At 36.1% G+C, this 15,931-nt stretch overlaps 1 protein-coding gene across 1 annotated transcript in view; it reads right to left on the bottom strand.

Moving 5' to 3' along the window:
* Positions 1-15,931, bottom strand: part of LOC111146742 (cyclic nucleotide gated channel beta 3) — a 143,476-nt gene that overhangs the window by 53,680 nt on the left and 73,865 nt on the right. The window contains 3 exon segments of the mRNA XM_022502417.1: positions 3,712-3,853; positions 10,563-10,685; positions 11,907-11,971. Coding sequence (XP_022358125.1) covers positions 3,712-3,853; positions 10,563-10,685; positions 11,907-11,971 — 330 coding nt within the window.

Below are 15,931 nucleotides of genomic sequence, written 5' to 3'. Positions count from 1 at the left end.
ACTCTTCCTCTCACATAGAGGGAAGCAAGTGGTTGTAAATTTGCTTTGACTGTGGGTTTATAATACGGAGGAAAACCAGGGTCTCACTTTTACATTCTTGAGACTTTGCTCGTTCATTCTAGTAGCTGAAAACTATTCATTCTTTTGAGGCCTACTTCAAATGGCTCTTTTATTTTGGTGCCTTCCTCAGTTTATATTTTTAGAGTCAATGGATTTTTCTTCTTATCAAAAGTATCTGCTGAGGAGTTATGCAGAGAGTCCAACTGGATACATCTATTTCAGTCCCTGACTTACTCCTTGGTGCTATTCTAAATACCCTTCACAACCTCAGTTACTAGACCTCCTTTTTACAAGCCATTCTTGACAGATGGAACACATTACCAAGTCACCGAAGGCCATGAGAATTAGAGTATTAGTGGCTGGGTTTGGAGATTTAATAGAGTTTTAAATTGGGAGCCAAGAATAATTAAGAGCATTATTGATCAATGTTGAGGACACAGAAATTATAGTGACAGTAATCTGAATGGTTTATGCGCTATCCTTCAGCAGCGCTGGGTTTTGGTGGCATTGGTGAGAAGACATGCGTTCCATGATGTGTTCCAGATTAGGGGGAGAAAATGTTAGTCTCTATGAGTTGTATCAGAGAATAGAATACTGTAGTTAAAATGTCATCATCAGATTCAGGATGTAGTACTTGGTGCAGTTATATGTGGGAATTTTGAATACATGGAGATTGTGTCCTAGTCCCTTTTTTGTTTTTGACTGTTTTCCTCAGCATCTTGTATTTACTATGAGAGTTTAAGACACAAATCTGTATCTCCTTTCTCACTCTTTTTTGTGGTGGTGGGGGGAGACTCTAGTATATTTTCAGTGGCTTGATATTTCTTTCTGTTCCTGTTGGAACCTCAAATTCAATGTAGAGGAAGATGTGGTGTGGTGTGTAAAGCAACACTTTGCAAACTTTCATGTGTATATAAATCACCTGAAGATCTTGTTAAATTGCAGATTCTGACTTCCTAGTTCTGGGGTGAAGTCTGAAATCTAAATTTTCCAAGTGGCTCTTTTGCTCTTAGTCCAAAGACCATATTCAGAGTAGCAAGAAAATTTAATAGGAGTAAGATACAATTTTTTTTTAATTTTATAGACATTGTCTTGGACATAGTAAGTGCTAAATACATGTTAAAATTTTACTATTACTAACAATATTATATGGCCTTATCAATACAACTGTGAATTACATGTACGAATTAGGGATGCCTTTTAATCTCTTTAAACTGGAGTTGCTTCATGTATAAAAGTAAGACAGCAGGGGATATGACTACCTCACACAGATTTTATGAGAAACTAAGGAATATTAAGATTTCTGTTGTTTATGTTCAAATTAATTGCATTTCTCTCTAAGCCAGCTTTCCATTTCCAATCATTGTCAATGTAATGATTAAGCCATTAAGATGATGATATTTTATACTTACAGTTTTTAACTGCTTATGTGCTTTTCCCAAACCTAAATATTTTCTAGAATTTCCTTTACAATCTCTCTCTCCACTCTGTTCCATGTTCAGCCTTGAGTTGCCCATATCCCTATATATCTTTTTAACCATATTTTAAAATTTTCTGTATTTTGATGCTTTGATATCTGGTACTATCTCTCCCAGAGTTAGCTAATTCCCAGAGATAGTAAACAACTCCACTGGGAGTGCACCTTTCATAGACAAAGTAACCAATCCAGAGGCTATACTCCCAACAGTCTTCTTTATTGGACTCTCATATTCCAGGCTACTATTCACTTGATCCACCTAATTACCCCACAGCCAAGTACCAGCCAACCAGACAGAACCTCTACTCCCCAGAACCTGTGAAAATTCTCCAAACTAGCCAATCCTAAATCTGCTTACCCTGCTTCACCTGTTCCTTCCCTGGTGCTTCCCCACGTGGCCCCATGGCATGTTGTGATCCTTCTTTTTTGGGTCTCTTTGTATAACAAACTATCTTTTCAAGGTCAGTTGTCTCCTGATTTGTTGGCTTCACCATACATAAATAATAATAAAACGTACTTTACTTTTTAAAGATTTATTTATTTGTGCCTGAGAGAGAGAGAAAGAAAGAAAGAGAGAGAGAGAGAGAGAGAGAGAGGGAGAATGAGTGGTGGGGATGGTCAGAGGGAGAAAAAGAGAGAGAGAATCTCCAGCCCCATTGTGGAGCTTGATCCCATGATCCTGAGATCAGGACCTTGAGATCATGACCACAACCAAAATCAAAAGTTGGACGCTCAACCAACTGAGCTACCCACGCACCCCATAATAAAACCCACTTTCTTTTTTTGCAATAAAATTGTAATTTCTTTACTTCACATCGTTTATCTGACCCCTATAATGAGCTTCTCCCAAGATGGTTGCCCAAAAAAACCCTCACAACAGTCTGGAATTAAACCTACTTTTAAAAACAGTATCATATCTTCCAGTTCATATTATATTTTGATTAATCTTCCTGAATCTCTCCTTTGTTCAAAATGTCCCATTGGCTAACTTCCTATTTCCGCTTAGATAAAGTTCAGTATCTTTAATATTTGGAGCCCTTAAAATATTTTGTCCTTAGGTACATCTCTAACCTATTTATAAGCATCATTCACTCTGGTCATTCTGTACTCTATTTCCTCAAACATGCTTGTGTTTTATCATTGCCATCTTTCACACTGTTTCTGATTGATTGGACTACCTGTCTATAACTACTGGATCCTATCTGTTTTTTTTTAAGATGTTGCAAATACATTCTTCTGGGAAACTTCCTTATTCTGAACTAATATAGAGATTTCAAACTTTCTTTTTGTACTTACCATGGATAGCAGGCCCTGATATTCATGGGTGTAGGAGTTGAGTTTTGACTATTGTGGTCAGCCTCAAATGTTATAAAAATAGTTTTTATTGCTAAATTTTGTTAAAGCATGGGACTTATTCATACCACAGTGAGTGTGGTAAGAACTAATGATGTATCTAGTGACGATAGTCATTTTGTGATTTTGCCTAACTCTTTACCCAGGATACGAATCTCAACATGAATTTTTTGTTCTCAAACATATGGTATATGGAGTACCTCCTAATGAAGTATACCTTCTAAGAATGCTATGCTCTTCAGGTTTTTATTTCTTGTAAATCTGGGAGTCCACAAAGATATTGGACTCTATGCCTTGCAAATGCCAACTATCTTGCAATAGTTATTTGCAATTGTTTTACTTTCTTACCAGACTGTGATTCCTTGAGAATAAGGACAAAGAGATGTCATAGTAAGCATTTATAAGCCAATGACTTATTAATTAAATATATTTAGATGGCATTTAGTAGCCTCTGGTTTCAGTAACCTCTGAAGTTGATTTTAATCTAGGGACTGTATGACAACACTTGAAGTTTAATTAAAGAAGGGAGATTTTAAAATTTTTCAGGAAATTCCAAGAAGTCAATTTAGAAACTTGATATTCTCTGAGTCTAACATGACACTCACTGTGGATAGGTCTTCTGAGAGATATAAGAGTTTAAAAATTGAAAGGCAGTGTTGGCTCATTCACATCTTCCTCCAATTCATTAAAATAGATGAACATTAGTAAAAATAAAGAAAGCACTAGATGGATTTTGATTTTTCTTTTGTAAAATCATAAAGACTTATTAGATTTCCAAAAATTGTACCATTATGTATCTAGGGATTCACATCTCTATTTACCTGACCAATTAAGCTGGAGAACACAAAAACTCCAGAAAAAAAATTCAACAGTTGAAAAGCTATTTCAAATGATGTTTGTGGTTCTGGAAGGCCCCCGATGGTAATTAAAGTTCGAACAGCCCAGTAATAACACCTCAGATACCTGTGAAAAGAAAACATATACATTTCGCTTTTTACTATTATATTAAAAGACCACTATGCTTGGGAGTATAGATTACTACTAGGTTATAACACATTTCTTCCTAATCATGGTTTTCTTTCTATAGGAAACATTAGCAAATACCATGTTATTAACAAACTTCTTGATAAATATTATGAAATGGCTAAATAATTAGTCTCAATGGAGGGTGCTTACTAGCTGTTCTGCTTATCTCTTGCTGCAAAAAAATCACCCCAAAATTTACTGTTATGAAACAACTATTTTATTAGGACTTATAAATTTGTGGGTTGGATATTTGTGTAAAACCCAACAGAGAGGGTTCATTAATGCTCCATGATGAGTAGACCCTCAGCTGGGGTGACTTTAATGACTGGAGATAGTTGGGCAGACTTATTGAGGCCAAATACCTGGGGCCTTGATTCTAACTGTTGACTGGGTTCCTCTGTTCTACACATTATGTTTGTTTGGAATACCCAAGGTGTCTTCTTCTCTCACATTTCTGAGCCTTGGCTGGATTGGTTAGGATGGATGGGTCTGTCTGGCTATCCTCTTTTCAAGCAGCCTCTCAGTACAACTAGCTTGAACTTCCTCATAGCATGGTAGTCTCAGGGTAGATGGGCTTCTTACATGGTGGCTCTAGCAGCTCAGTAGCTATAAGTTTTCTTATAACTTAGAAGTTCCATAATGTCTTAATCTTTTGTTACAGAGTTGAGGGAAAGGATAGCAGTACTTTTTACAGAATCCTTACAATGAGAGGAGCAGCAAAGAATTTGAGGGCATCTTTAAACTACCACACTAGTGATTTATGAGATCGAGGATATTTATAAAGATTGGAGAGCCTTTATAGTTTAGATACACTTGTTTTTACTGATAGAAAATAGAGCAGATATATTCCTCCTCTCTCTTTTCTACCCATACTTATTAAATTATTGAATATATAACCATAACAGAGATAGAGGCATACTGACTTCAATATTGAAAGGGAAATTTCTCTTGGGTGTAATATGTAATTCATCTAGAAATTTAGTATTGAAGAAAATCAGGTATAATAACAATATACTTGATTACTATAATAATCAAGTTTAGAAATATACTTGATAAAGATTCTGTACTTAAACAATTGCAAGTGGAGAGACTGGGATCAATATAGCCCAGATAGGAAGAGAATTAGAAATCAAGGCAGCAGAAAAGAGTATGTTAAAGATTAGCACAGAACTTCTAAGATTGACTTAGCTACATTTGGCTAAGGGTTTCATAGAGTCTGTAGTAAGGTAGGAATGAAAGTTGGCATTACAACCTCATTGTACATTTATTATAATTTTTGTGCATTAGGTACAGTACTTGATATATTTCATATAGCTCTGATAACATGGTCTGAATCAGCTATTCCCACCGAATCCTTGAAGAAAAATTTGCTATATATACACAACATCTCCATATATTGCTGCAGTGAGGCACTGGATTTTGTGGATTCCAACTAGCAGTTCTAGTTTCTAGGGTAGACACAGAAAAGCAGTATTTTTTACAGAATTCTGGTCCTAGTCTGGCTTTTATTTCTTTTATTACGTGTGCCACGTAAATATTTGCACTTCAAGTAATTGTGTATTAGTCTTTGAACGAGGGTGGTCTTTTTCTTGTGAAAAAGTTTATAGTTTTCAGATTTTTAAACAGTAGGGATTTGGAGGTTTGCAAAGAATCAAACTGCAGTTAAAGTCAATATTCAAAAGCAGATCTAGAAAGAAATCACTTATTCTGAAATTCAATACCTTTTGAAGGACATGAGTTTCTTTCTTTTTTTTTTTTTTTTAAGCCTGGCAGATGTAGGAACAGAAAAATAATTAACTCTTTGGGAAGATTTGAAACCACTGTGCCAAGAGAATAAAAATATTACCAATCTGTAATTTTTTCTAGCAGATTTCTTTGGACTTGCTAACATTATAGTGAGCTGGATGTCAAAGAGAACCACCTTGAAGAAGTATGGAATTAATTTTATAAATCGCATTTTAATTTTTAAAATTCCAATTTATAATTTCCTATTACTGATTTTCTTTGGTCACAGGCCTAGGACTTGTGGGTCTCTTTAAATTAAGGAAATATATTGAACCCAATACTACCCAAGAGTGGGACAGGGTCTAGATTCTCTCCCTACATGGCCAACTCCATTACAAATGTTGGGATTACTGTCCCCTTCAAAGTCACTACAGTGTTAGCAGGAATAAATATGAATTACTTTCATTTTCTTATTTATGGATGGTAGAAAAGAATCAAATGTGAAATATAGACATTGATTTTTTTGAATCTGAAGTGTTAGCCTTGAACTATTATTTTTTTGTGTACAAAATATTCTGCTATGTTAATTGGAAGTTTTCTGCCCTAATGCTTTGAGGTTTATTTTTGGATCTTTTCTCAGTCATGTCTCGTATACTCAGACATGCACAACCAGAGGTAAGATTTGTAATTTAATTAGATGGCACCTTATTGATTTTTCTAGGATTAGCTTAATTAGTCAAGTGTGTCCACCTCTAATATTAACATGGCAGGAAGATAGATCTTTTCAAGGAGATTCTATCTGGCTGATTTAATACATGAAGTATCTAATAGGCTGTATACATACAGTTCCAAGTTAGAGCAGTAAGGCAGAATTTGACATAAAACCATAAAAAACATTTAGTGTGAAAATAGAAATTCTTCTGTGAAACAAACATGACATGAAACCTCCCTCCAACATTTTTTTATAAGATCTTTCAAACAAAAGAATTGAAAGAATTTTATAGTGAACCCCCACCTTTTATAGTGAACACCTAGATTCTACTATAAACATTTTACTCTACCTACTTTGTCACATATCCCTCCAATTTTCCATTCAGCAATCCATTTTCTTTTCTTTTCCATCTTATTTTTTGGATGCATTTCAAAGTAATTTGCAGACAGCAAGCACTTCCTTCTAAATACAGTGCTTCAGAACAGATATATTAGCCAGAGTTCAATATTTGTATAGAGTTATTTTTAAATTTTGAAAATAAAATAAAAGCACAAATCTTGAGTATATTATTTGATGAATTTTGACAAATATATATTTCTGTGTAACCCAAACACTTATCTAGATAGAGAACATTTCCATCTCTCTAGAAAGTTCTGTCATTCCTTTACCGGAGGCCACCACTCTTCTAATATTTTCGACCAGAGATGAGTTTTGCCTGTTTTAGAATTCCACATAAATGAAATTATACCATATGTACACTTTTCTGCAAGATGTCTTTCACTCAGAATAATGATTTTGAAATTTACTCATGTTGTTGTATGTAAAAACAGTTTTTGCTTTTTCATTGCTGAGTAAAATCCATTGCACAAATATAGCACAGTTTGTTTATTCTCTTATGTATGAACACCTAGGCTGTCTCAAGTTTTTGGTTGTTATGAATAAACATTCTTCAATGTACTTATGTAAGTTTATAATGGACACATATTTTTATTTTTCTTGAGTAAATATTTAGGCTTGAATTTTTGTTGGTAAGGTACATTTTTTTCAAGTTTTTATTTGAATTCCAGTTAGTTAACATTCAGCATAACACTAGTTTCAGGGGTAGAATCTAGAGATTTTTCGCTTACATACAACGTGTAAGTTATATGTTTAATTGTAAAAGAAACTGTCAGATCTTTTCCTAAAATGGTTGTTATTTTGCATTCTCTCCAACAATATATGAGCATTCCAGTTGTTTCTTGTTCTTACCCTCACACTTGACATTTTCAGTCTTTTTAATTTTTAGCCTTTGTGGTGGGTGTACAGTGGAACATGTAACTTTTAAAAGTATCTAATACTTTGTGAGTGGACCTTCTTAACTACTGCTATCCACCCTAGTCCCACATTTCTATAAATTTATCACTGGATGTACTGGGTATGAGGGAGAATGGTCTCACTAAAGGTAAGTTCCACAAAGGTATTTATGGACTTAGCACAATAAGAGTTTAATAATATTTGTTGAATGATATGAAAGAATAAGTGAATGGTTATGCATACCTAGACTTACTGAAATAAGAACATAGGAAGACTGCATCTGTGAGCACATCTGTGGAATCCACTTGCAGACTCTTCCCTGTTGTGCTGCCAGATGGCTTTCATCTCCTTTCTGGTCCACTGAACTCATTGCTGTTCTGGTGTTTTGTTACATCCAAAGGGTGTATAGTGTCTAGTGTAAAGACTTTTCTTTCTTTTCTTCCTCCCTCCCTCCCTTTTTCTTTCTTTTCCCTTCCCTTCCCTTATTTTCCCTTCCCTTTCAAAAGAATTGAAAGAATTTTATAGTGAACCCCACGTTTTATAGTGAACACCTAGATTCTACTATATAAACATTTTACTCTACCTACTTTGTCACATATCCCTCCAATTTTCCATTCAGCAATCCATTTTCTTTTCCTTCCATCTTATTTTTTTGGATGCATTTCAAAGTAATTTGCAGACAGTAAGCACTTCCTTCTAAATACAGTGCTTCAGAACAGATATATTAGCCAGAGTTCAATATTTGTATAGAGTTATTTTTAAATTTTGAAAATACAATAAAAGCAAAAATATTGAGTATATTATTTTCCCTTCCCTTCCCTTCCCTTCCCTCCCCTCCCCTTCGCCCATCCCCTCCCTTCCCTTCCCTTCCTTTCCCTTCCCTTTCCTTTCCTTTTGCTAGTGTCTGACCTGAAGTATAGGAAACCGTGAAAAAATACCTTCATCTACCTTGGTCTCATTTTTTTCATGTGTAGAATGAAGGGAGGTAAGTCTTCCTAAATTTCCCCAGCATAAGGCATAGTAATTTTGATTCCTTCATCACCCTGTCTAAAGCCATGATTCCCATGACAGCTTTGCTTGTTTTTTTTTTTTAACTTTTTTTTTGTTTATTTTTAAACTCCTTTTTTTTTTCTTTTTTTTTGTTAAGACATTTCTGGACACTGGGAAATTTAGGCCCATAAATAAGTAAACTGTGGTACATATGGACAAAGAACAAAGTTATACTGGGGATATTTTGGGGTACAAAATAACCTTAACTACATATGTTTTTCTTTTGAGCTAAACCTTCTTCTTTATCAAGTTTTGCAGTTGAATGAAGGATGCCTATTCAATATAAATGAAATGACTCTTTGACTTCTATTAAAATGAATAGGTATGTTATTGTGGTGAGGATTAATGGAATGGTATTAAATTTGACTTTTTTTTTTTAAATGTTCACAATACTTCACTTATGACCCACAATTTGCTGCCTAATTCTAATGAGGGCAAAGTATGTACGTCCAGTGACCTCATAAGCAACCTTCACTTTATAGGTCATCAGACATCATCAAAAGAGCTAAGTAAAAAATGCATTGGACTTATGAGGTCACAGAATAATATGAAGTAATAGAAGGGGCATAGTAATAGAAGGTGTTGTCTGAAAACTTTGAGGAATAGTAAGTATATTAATAACTGTCAAAAGAAAATTATCTTAAAAATATATAAAAATGCTCAGTTGATTAAGCGTCTGCCTTCAGCTCACGTCATGATCCCAGAGTCCTGGGATCAAGTCCCACATTCGGCTCCTTGCTCAGCAAGGAGCCTGCATCTCCCTCTGCTTGCCTCTGTCTCTGTCTCTCTCTCTCTCTCTCTCTGAGAAATAAATAAATAAATAAAATCTTTAAAACTACATAATCTAAATGGAATTACTAATAGATTTGATTATAAGATTTCCAGGAATAGTTATTCTGTGTGTGTGTATGTATATGTGTATGTTTTCCTAATCAGTGGGTCTTCTGACTTCAAATTTCTAAAATCAATTCTGATTAAAAGTTCAAAGACTGTTGTTATAATCCCTCACACACATCCTGCTCACTCTAGGTAGTGTGTAATTTTGTGAGGTATTTTCACTCTCTTTGCTCTATCCTATAATTGCTTTCCTTCCCAAGGCTGCTGTGAGTTGCTCTTCAAAGTCATGCTGGGACCTGCCCTTTTCCAGTAAGGACATTGCCTTATAATATGCTCAATGTCATTTCATTGGACCATAAAGTTAGGAGAGTTAATTTTATGCCAGACCCCTGTATCTACCAAAAGGAAATCTCACTATTAAATAACCCAGCTGTTACTATTGAATCATAATTCTACGGCCCTAAGATTTTCAAATAATTTCTTTTATTCCTGTGATACTTGCATATCTAATTGTCAAGTTTAATTTATGATCCTTGTTACTCTGTAAGTGTTTAATCGAGTTAGTGGTTATAGCTGACTCATAAACCCATAAAACCCTTCAGTGGTAAACTAATTAGCTACTGCACCTGCCCTCCAAATAATTAACATTGTTCATTACTAACAATCAGCATTGAAGTTGTTAAAAGTTACCTTACCACTCAGTTGTCTAAAGCAGAGGCTTTCAAACTTTTTTGATCATAATCCAGGTATGCATAATCCATGCATTTCTCAGGTCAATCCAGGATACACACACACACACAAACACACACACACACATCTATTAGGTATGACAGACTGATAATTTCTATTCTATTCTCTTCTACTTTACTCTCTTTCACTTAAAAGTAAACTGATCTAAAAACTTTTTACTGGCCATTAATGGGTTGTGATTTATAGTTTCCCAAAAACAGCGGTTTAGGAAAACACATACACTGAAACAGAAAAGTTAAGAAGAACCCATAAAATTGTTTCCTTCAAATTAAAACTTACTTATTTCCTTCACCATTATACACCCAATTAGTAGTTCCAATTCCTTCATAGTCAGAAGCCCAGTAATAAATACAGGCATTAATGTGCAGAGTAAACAGCAAGTATCCAGTTGTTCGAATGACTCTGCCAAGGAGAAGAAATGCAAAGTAAGGGCTCATGTTGTTTCTGGAATACAGCCTATTTTAACATTTTCTTTTCCTTAAAGTCTCCATGGAATCTCCTTGCTTTAAATTTGTGAACTGTTAACTCTCATTAGTACAGTGTAAAATGATGGTGCCATTGCATGTTTTCTAACTGCAGTGTCTTGACTGGGACCGACAGAGCGTAAAAAAAAAAAATCTTCCTCTCTTTTCACAGATGGTATGAATCAACCCCCTGAAAGACATGCCTCAGGGGTCACCTCTCCACTTTGAGTCACATAAAATACGCTAGACTGATTTAACTGGATATCTCTGAAAAGCTCATGGGACTTTATGCTACGATTAATAGTGACTAGAAGTCTCTGTGCAAGTGAAGTTCAGGAGAGCAAATGAATGAAATTCAGATTAGAATGAATTGTTATGGGGCGCCTGGGTGGCTCAGTGGGTTAAAGCCTCTGCCTTCGGCTCAGGTCATGATCCCAGAGTCCTGGGATCGAGCCCCGCATCGGACTCTCTGCTCAGCGGGGAGACTGCTTCCTCCTCTCTCTCTGCCTGCCTCTCTGCCTACTTGTGATTTCTGTCTGTCAAATAAATTTAAAGAAAAAAAAATGAATTGTTATGAGAGAGATACAAAGTCAACTTGTGAAGGAGCACGCTTATCTGTACTTGTTCTGACTGAAACAGGTAATGCGTTCTCTCTTTTTTTTTTTTTTTTTAAAGATTTTATTTATTTCTTTGACAGACAGAGACCACAGGCAGGCAGAGAGGCAGGCAGAGAGAGGAAGGGAAGCAGGCTCCCTGCTGAGCAGAGAGCCCGATGTGGGGCTCGATCCAAGGACCCTGGGATCATGACCTGAGCCGAAGGCAGAGGCTTTAACCCGCTGAGCCACCCAGGCGCCCCCAGGTAATGCATTCTATTTTTAGTTCTGTATTCTTTTAAAATCTAATAGGATTTTCATGCTTTTATCTCATTTCAAAATATTCAAGTCTGTTTTAGAACATAACCTTTTATTTTATACAGCCAAAATTCTGCAATTGCAGAATTTTTAAAATTTATTTTTATTTATTTCAATTAATTAATTAATTTTTATTTATTAATTTCTGTTTTCTTTGGCAGGGAGATCATATTCTTCTCAAATGCTGGTTAAACTATTGCACCATTACTTTCTCTGCCACCCCCAGAAGTATACTGAGTTTACTTTACCTGTAGATATATGCTTTGTCCATTATAGACTCTAGGTGATGATTAAACTCAAAAAATGAAGTGTACTATGTAGAAAAAAAACAAAAGAAATCCAAAAGTGTGTTAGTTTTAAATGCATCTATTTAAATAAAACTATGTAAAATAAACTTTGTTACTGAAAATGATTCCATTCATAAGTCTCTAAAACAAACAAACTAGGGTCTGTTTAGTTGTATTTTCCTTTGGCCCCTACTTTTTTTTTTTTTTTAGCACTTACATTATTCTTTTTATTCTTACTTTGTTATGTTGTTGTAATGTGTAATATATTATTTAGCAAATCACTAGTTAGAGAATCAATTTAAGTAAACAATACCTGTAGTAGTCAATAGACAGTGTATTTCCAAAATGTTCCAAGATTAAGTTAATTAGCATAATTTCCTGATAAGTTTGTCATACAACACTCAACAAAACATTCTTTTTTTTTTTTAGCCTTCCTTAATTCTTTTTTTTCTTTAGATTTTTTTAAAATTTTATTTCCTATAAACATATAATATATTTTTATCCCCAGGGGTACAGGTCTGTGAATCGCCAGGTTTACACACTTCACAGCACTCACCATAGCACATACCCTCCCCAATGTCCATAACCCCACCCCCCCACCAACCCCCCTCCCCCCAGCAACCCTCAGTTTGTTTTGTGAGATTAAGAGTCACTTATGGTTTGTTTCCCTCCCAATCCCATCTTGTTTCATTTAATCTTCTCCTACCCCCTTAACCCCCCATGTTGCATCTCCTCTCCCTCATATCAGGGAGATCATATGATAGTTGTCTTTCTCCGATTGACTTATTTCGCTAAGCATGATACCCTCTAGTTCCATCCACTTTTTAGAATGGTGCCAATCTCCCAGGGTTTCTTGCTTTATTTTGACTCTCTAGTTATAGTCTTGTTTGTAATGCTTGTTGAAAAGCAAGCCTAAAAACATTTCTTCCATGGGGTGCCCAGGTGGCTCAGTGGGTTAAAGCCCCTGCCTTCGGCTCGGGTCATGATCCCAGGGTCCTGGGATCGAGCCCCACATCGGGCTCTCTGCTCGGCGGGGAGCCTGCTTCCTCCTCTCTCTGTCTCTGCCTGCCTCTCTGCCTACTTGTCTGTCAAATAAGTAAATAAAATCTTAAAAAAAAAAACAACAAAAAAACACATTTCTTCCCTTTTTCTTTTTAAAGCATCTAGTAGAACCCTATTTTACAATAATTAAAATCGTACCACACTCAAGACATAAGCAAAATAGGAAAAGTATAATATAATCCATTGAAGTTACAAATACATGTTAAGTCCTGTTGCTCAACACTAGTTTTATTTTTAAGCAAGTTGCATTAAATGTGTATTTATTTCAATAAAATTTAAAGTCTGGTAATATCAGTATTAGTTAGCTGTTTTTGACGTTGTTCAAAAAGATACAATGAGTATATATGCATCTAATTCAGAGTTGTTATTTCCCTTAAGGGCTTGGGCATGGAAGGAAAGCCCCTTCAGCTTGAGGTTTATTTGCCAATCTGATTACAGTGAAGAATTTGGAGTCAGAAAAATATGGGATAAAATGCACATTTTCCCACCCTGTTCTCATTTTCCTCATCTCTAAAATGAATTTGTTTGAAGGAATAAATAAAATTATGAATATTAAGTTTAACAAAGTATGCAACCCCAAGTATGTATCCAACAAAGAGCATTTGCTGCTTCTTTTTGGTTGCTGCTATTTTTGCTGTCGTCAGGTTTCACTGTGTCCCCAGGTTGTGTTGTGTTGTCTTCCCAATGTGTGAGAGAGATAACCACCAAAAATTTATAAAATCTTTGGTGTTCCTTTTACGAAGGCTGTCTTTGGATATATGCTATTGTTGCTATTGTTAAAGATTTACATGAAATTTCACCTCCTCACTCTCCTCAGGTTTCTTTGAGCTGCCTGATGAAGCTACGAGTTAGAAAATGTTTCTGTCTTAGAATCTTTTTGAATAGGTAATGCCTTCACATAATTCAAAAACAACAGGAAATATATGCCTTTAAAAGACTTGCTCCCGGGGCGCCTGGGTGACTCAGTGGGTTAAAGCCTCTGCCTTCGGCTCAGGTCATGATCCCCAGGGTCCTGGGATCGAACCCCGCAATTGGGCTCTCTGCTCTGTGGGGACCCTGCTTCCTCCTCTCTCTCTCTCTGCCTGCCTCTCTGCCTACTTGTGATCTCTGTCTGTCAAATTAAAAAAAAAAAAAATTAAAAAAAAAAAAAAAAAAAGGACTTGCTCCCACTCCTGCCCCTATTCATTCTGATTTTCTCTCTTGTCACTCATCCCCACCTCAGTTAACCATTTTTATTAAACAGTTTTGGTAATTTTCCATTGTTTATGTAAATACAAATAAATGGAATATTTTTCCGTTTGTGTTATACAAAAATTAGTATTGTTCCATAAACTATCTGTAACTAGCTTTGTTTAATTAGCAATTTATCTTAGAGATCTTCCTGTATAAATTAATAGAAAACAGTCCTTTTTATTTATTAACTTCTTGTGTTACAAAGTCATCTATTATATAGAAGTCCTGCAATTTGTTTAAGTAGTTTTCTGTTGGTGGATATTTGAGTTGTACCCAAATATGTAAATAATTTTGTTACTAAAAGTGTTTGTAGCTTTTTTTTTTTTTTTTTTTTTTTTTTTTTTTTAGAATTATAGAACTTAGATGAGTAAGCTAACTTAGAGGTAACCTAATCTCTCGTTTTACTGCCTGTGTTCCAGGCATTCCCCAGCCAAAAAGGCCAAGTCTCTATCCCAGAAGAAGCCCGTGTCTAAGAAAGGAGGAGGCAAGAAAGGGGCCCGGAAATCCGAGAAGAAGCATGGGGATGTCAGCAAGGCCGCCAGCGCTGATAGCACCACCGAGGGTACGCCGGCCGATGGCTTCACGGTCCTCTCCACGAAGAGCCTCTTCCTCGGACAGAAGCTGAACCTTATTCACAGTGAAATCAGTAATTTAGCCGGCTTTGAGGTGGAGGCCATAATCAATCCTACCAATGCTGACATTGACCTTAAAGATGACCTAGGAAACACGCTGGAGAAGAAAGGCGGCAAGGAGTTTGTGGAAGCGGTTCTGGAGCTCCGAAAAAAAAGAACGGGCCTTTGGAAGTTGCTGGAGCTGCTGTCAGCGCGGGCCATGGCCTGCCGGCCAAGTTTGTGATCCACTGTAACAGTCCAGTCTGGGGTGCAGACAAGTGTGAGGAACTTCTGGAAAAGACAGTGAAGAACTGCTTGGCCCTGGCCGACGATAAGAAGCTCAAGTCCATCGCGTTCCCATCTATTGGCAGTGGCAGAGCAAAAAGTTTTTAAAAACAATCAGTTGAAAGCTTTCAAGAGGGCAGAATGCCCAAGGCGAGCACGTGTGCGCAGCCCCTGGCCCCACGGAGCCGCGTAGACGGCTGCCCTGTCTTTCCTGAGCAGAGACTGGAATTACACCAGAGCCGGCCAGTAAATCACAGTGGGTTTCAGGAGGGGAAATAAAACAGTTTGTGGCATCCACGAAAAAAAAAAAAAAATTATGACTATCTAATGAAAAAGGACAAATGGGAAAGAACACAATTATGAAAGATTATTATGTAAGATTATGAAAGACTCATTTTCTTATTATAGTTGCATTTAGAAGCATAAAGACATTCCTATCATAGATTATAAAAATACCTCTTGTGAGATATAGAGTAAAACAATCAAGAGCAACTTCCATCAGTAGAAACAATGATGTTTTGCCTTTTTTTAAAAAAATTCATAGTAATTGCAGCCATCAAAAGAAATGAAATCTTGCCATTTGCGACGATGTGGATGGAACTAGAGGGTATCATGCTTAGTGAAATAAGTCAATCGGAGAAAGACAACTATCACATGATCTCCCTGATATGAGGCAGTGGAAATGCAACATGGGGGGTTTGGGGGGTAGGAGAAGAATAAATGGAACAAGATGGGATCGGGAAGGAGACAAACCATAAGTGACTCTTAATCTCACAAAACAAACTGAGGGTTGCT

The sequence above is a fragment of the Enhydra lutris genome, unplaced genomic scaffold, assembly GCF_002288905.1.
Source record: "Enhydra lutris kenyoni isolate GAN:26980312 unplaced genomic scaffold, ASM228890v2 scaffoldscaffold14, whole genome shotgun sequence".
NCBI classification, from domain to species: domain Eukaryota; kingdom Metazoa; phylum Chordata; class Mammalia; order Carnivora; family Mustelidae; genus Enhydra; species Enhydra lutris.
The sequence above is the reverse complement of the archived record's forward strand: the minus strand, read 5'-3'. Positions and strand labels throughout refer to the sequence as shown.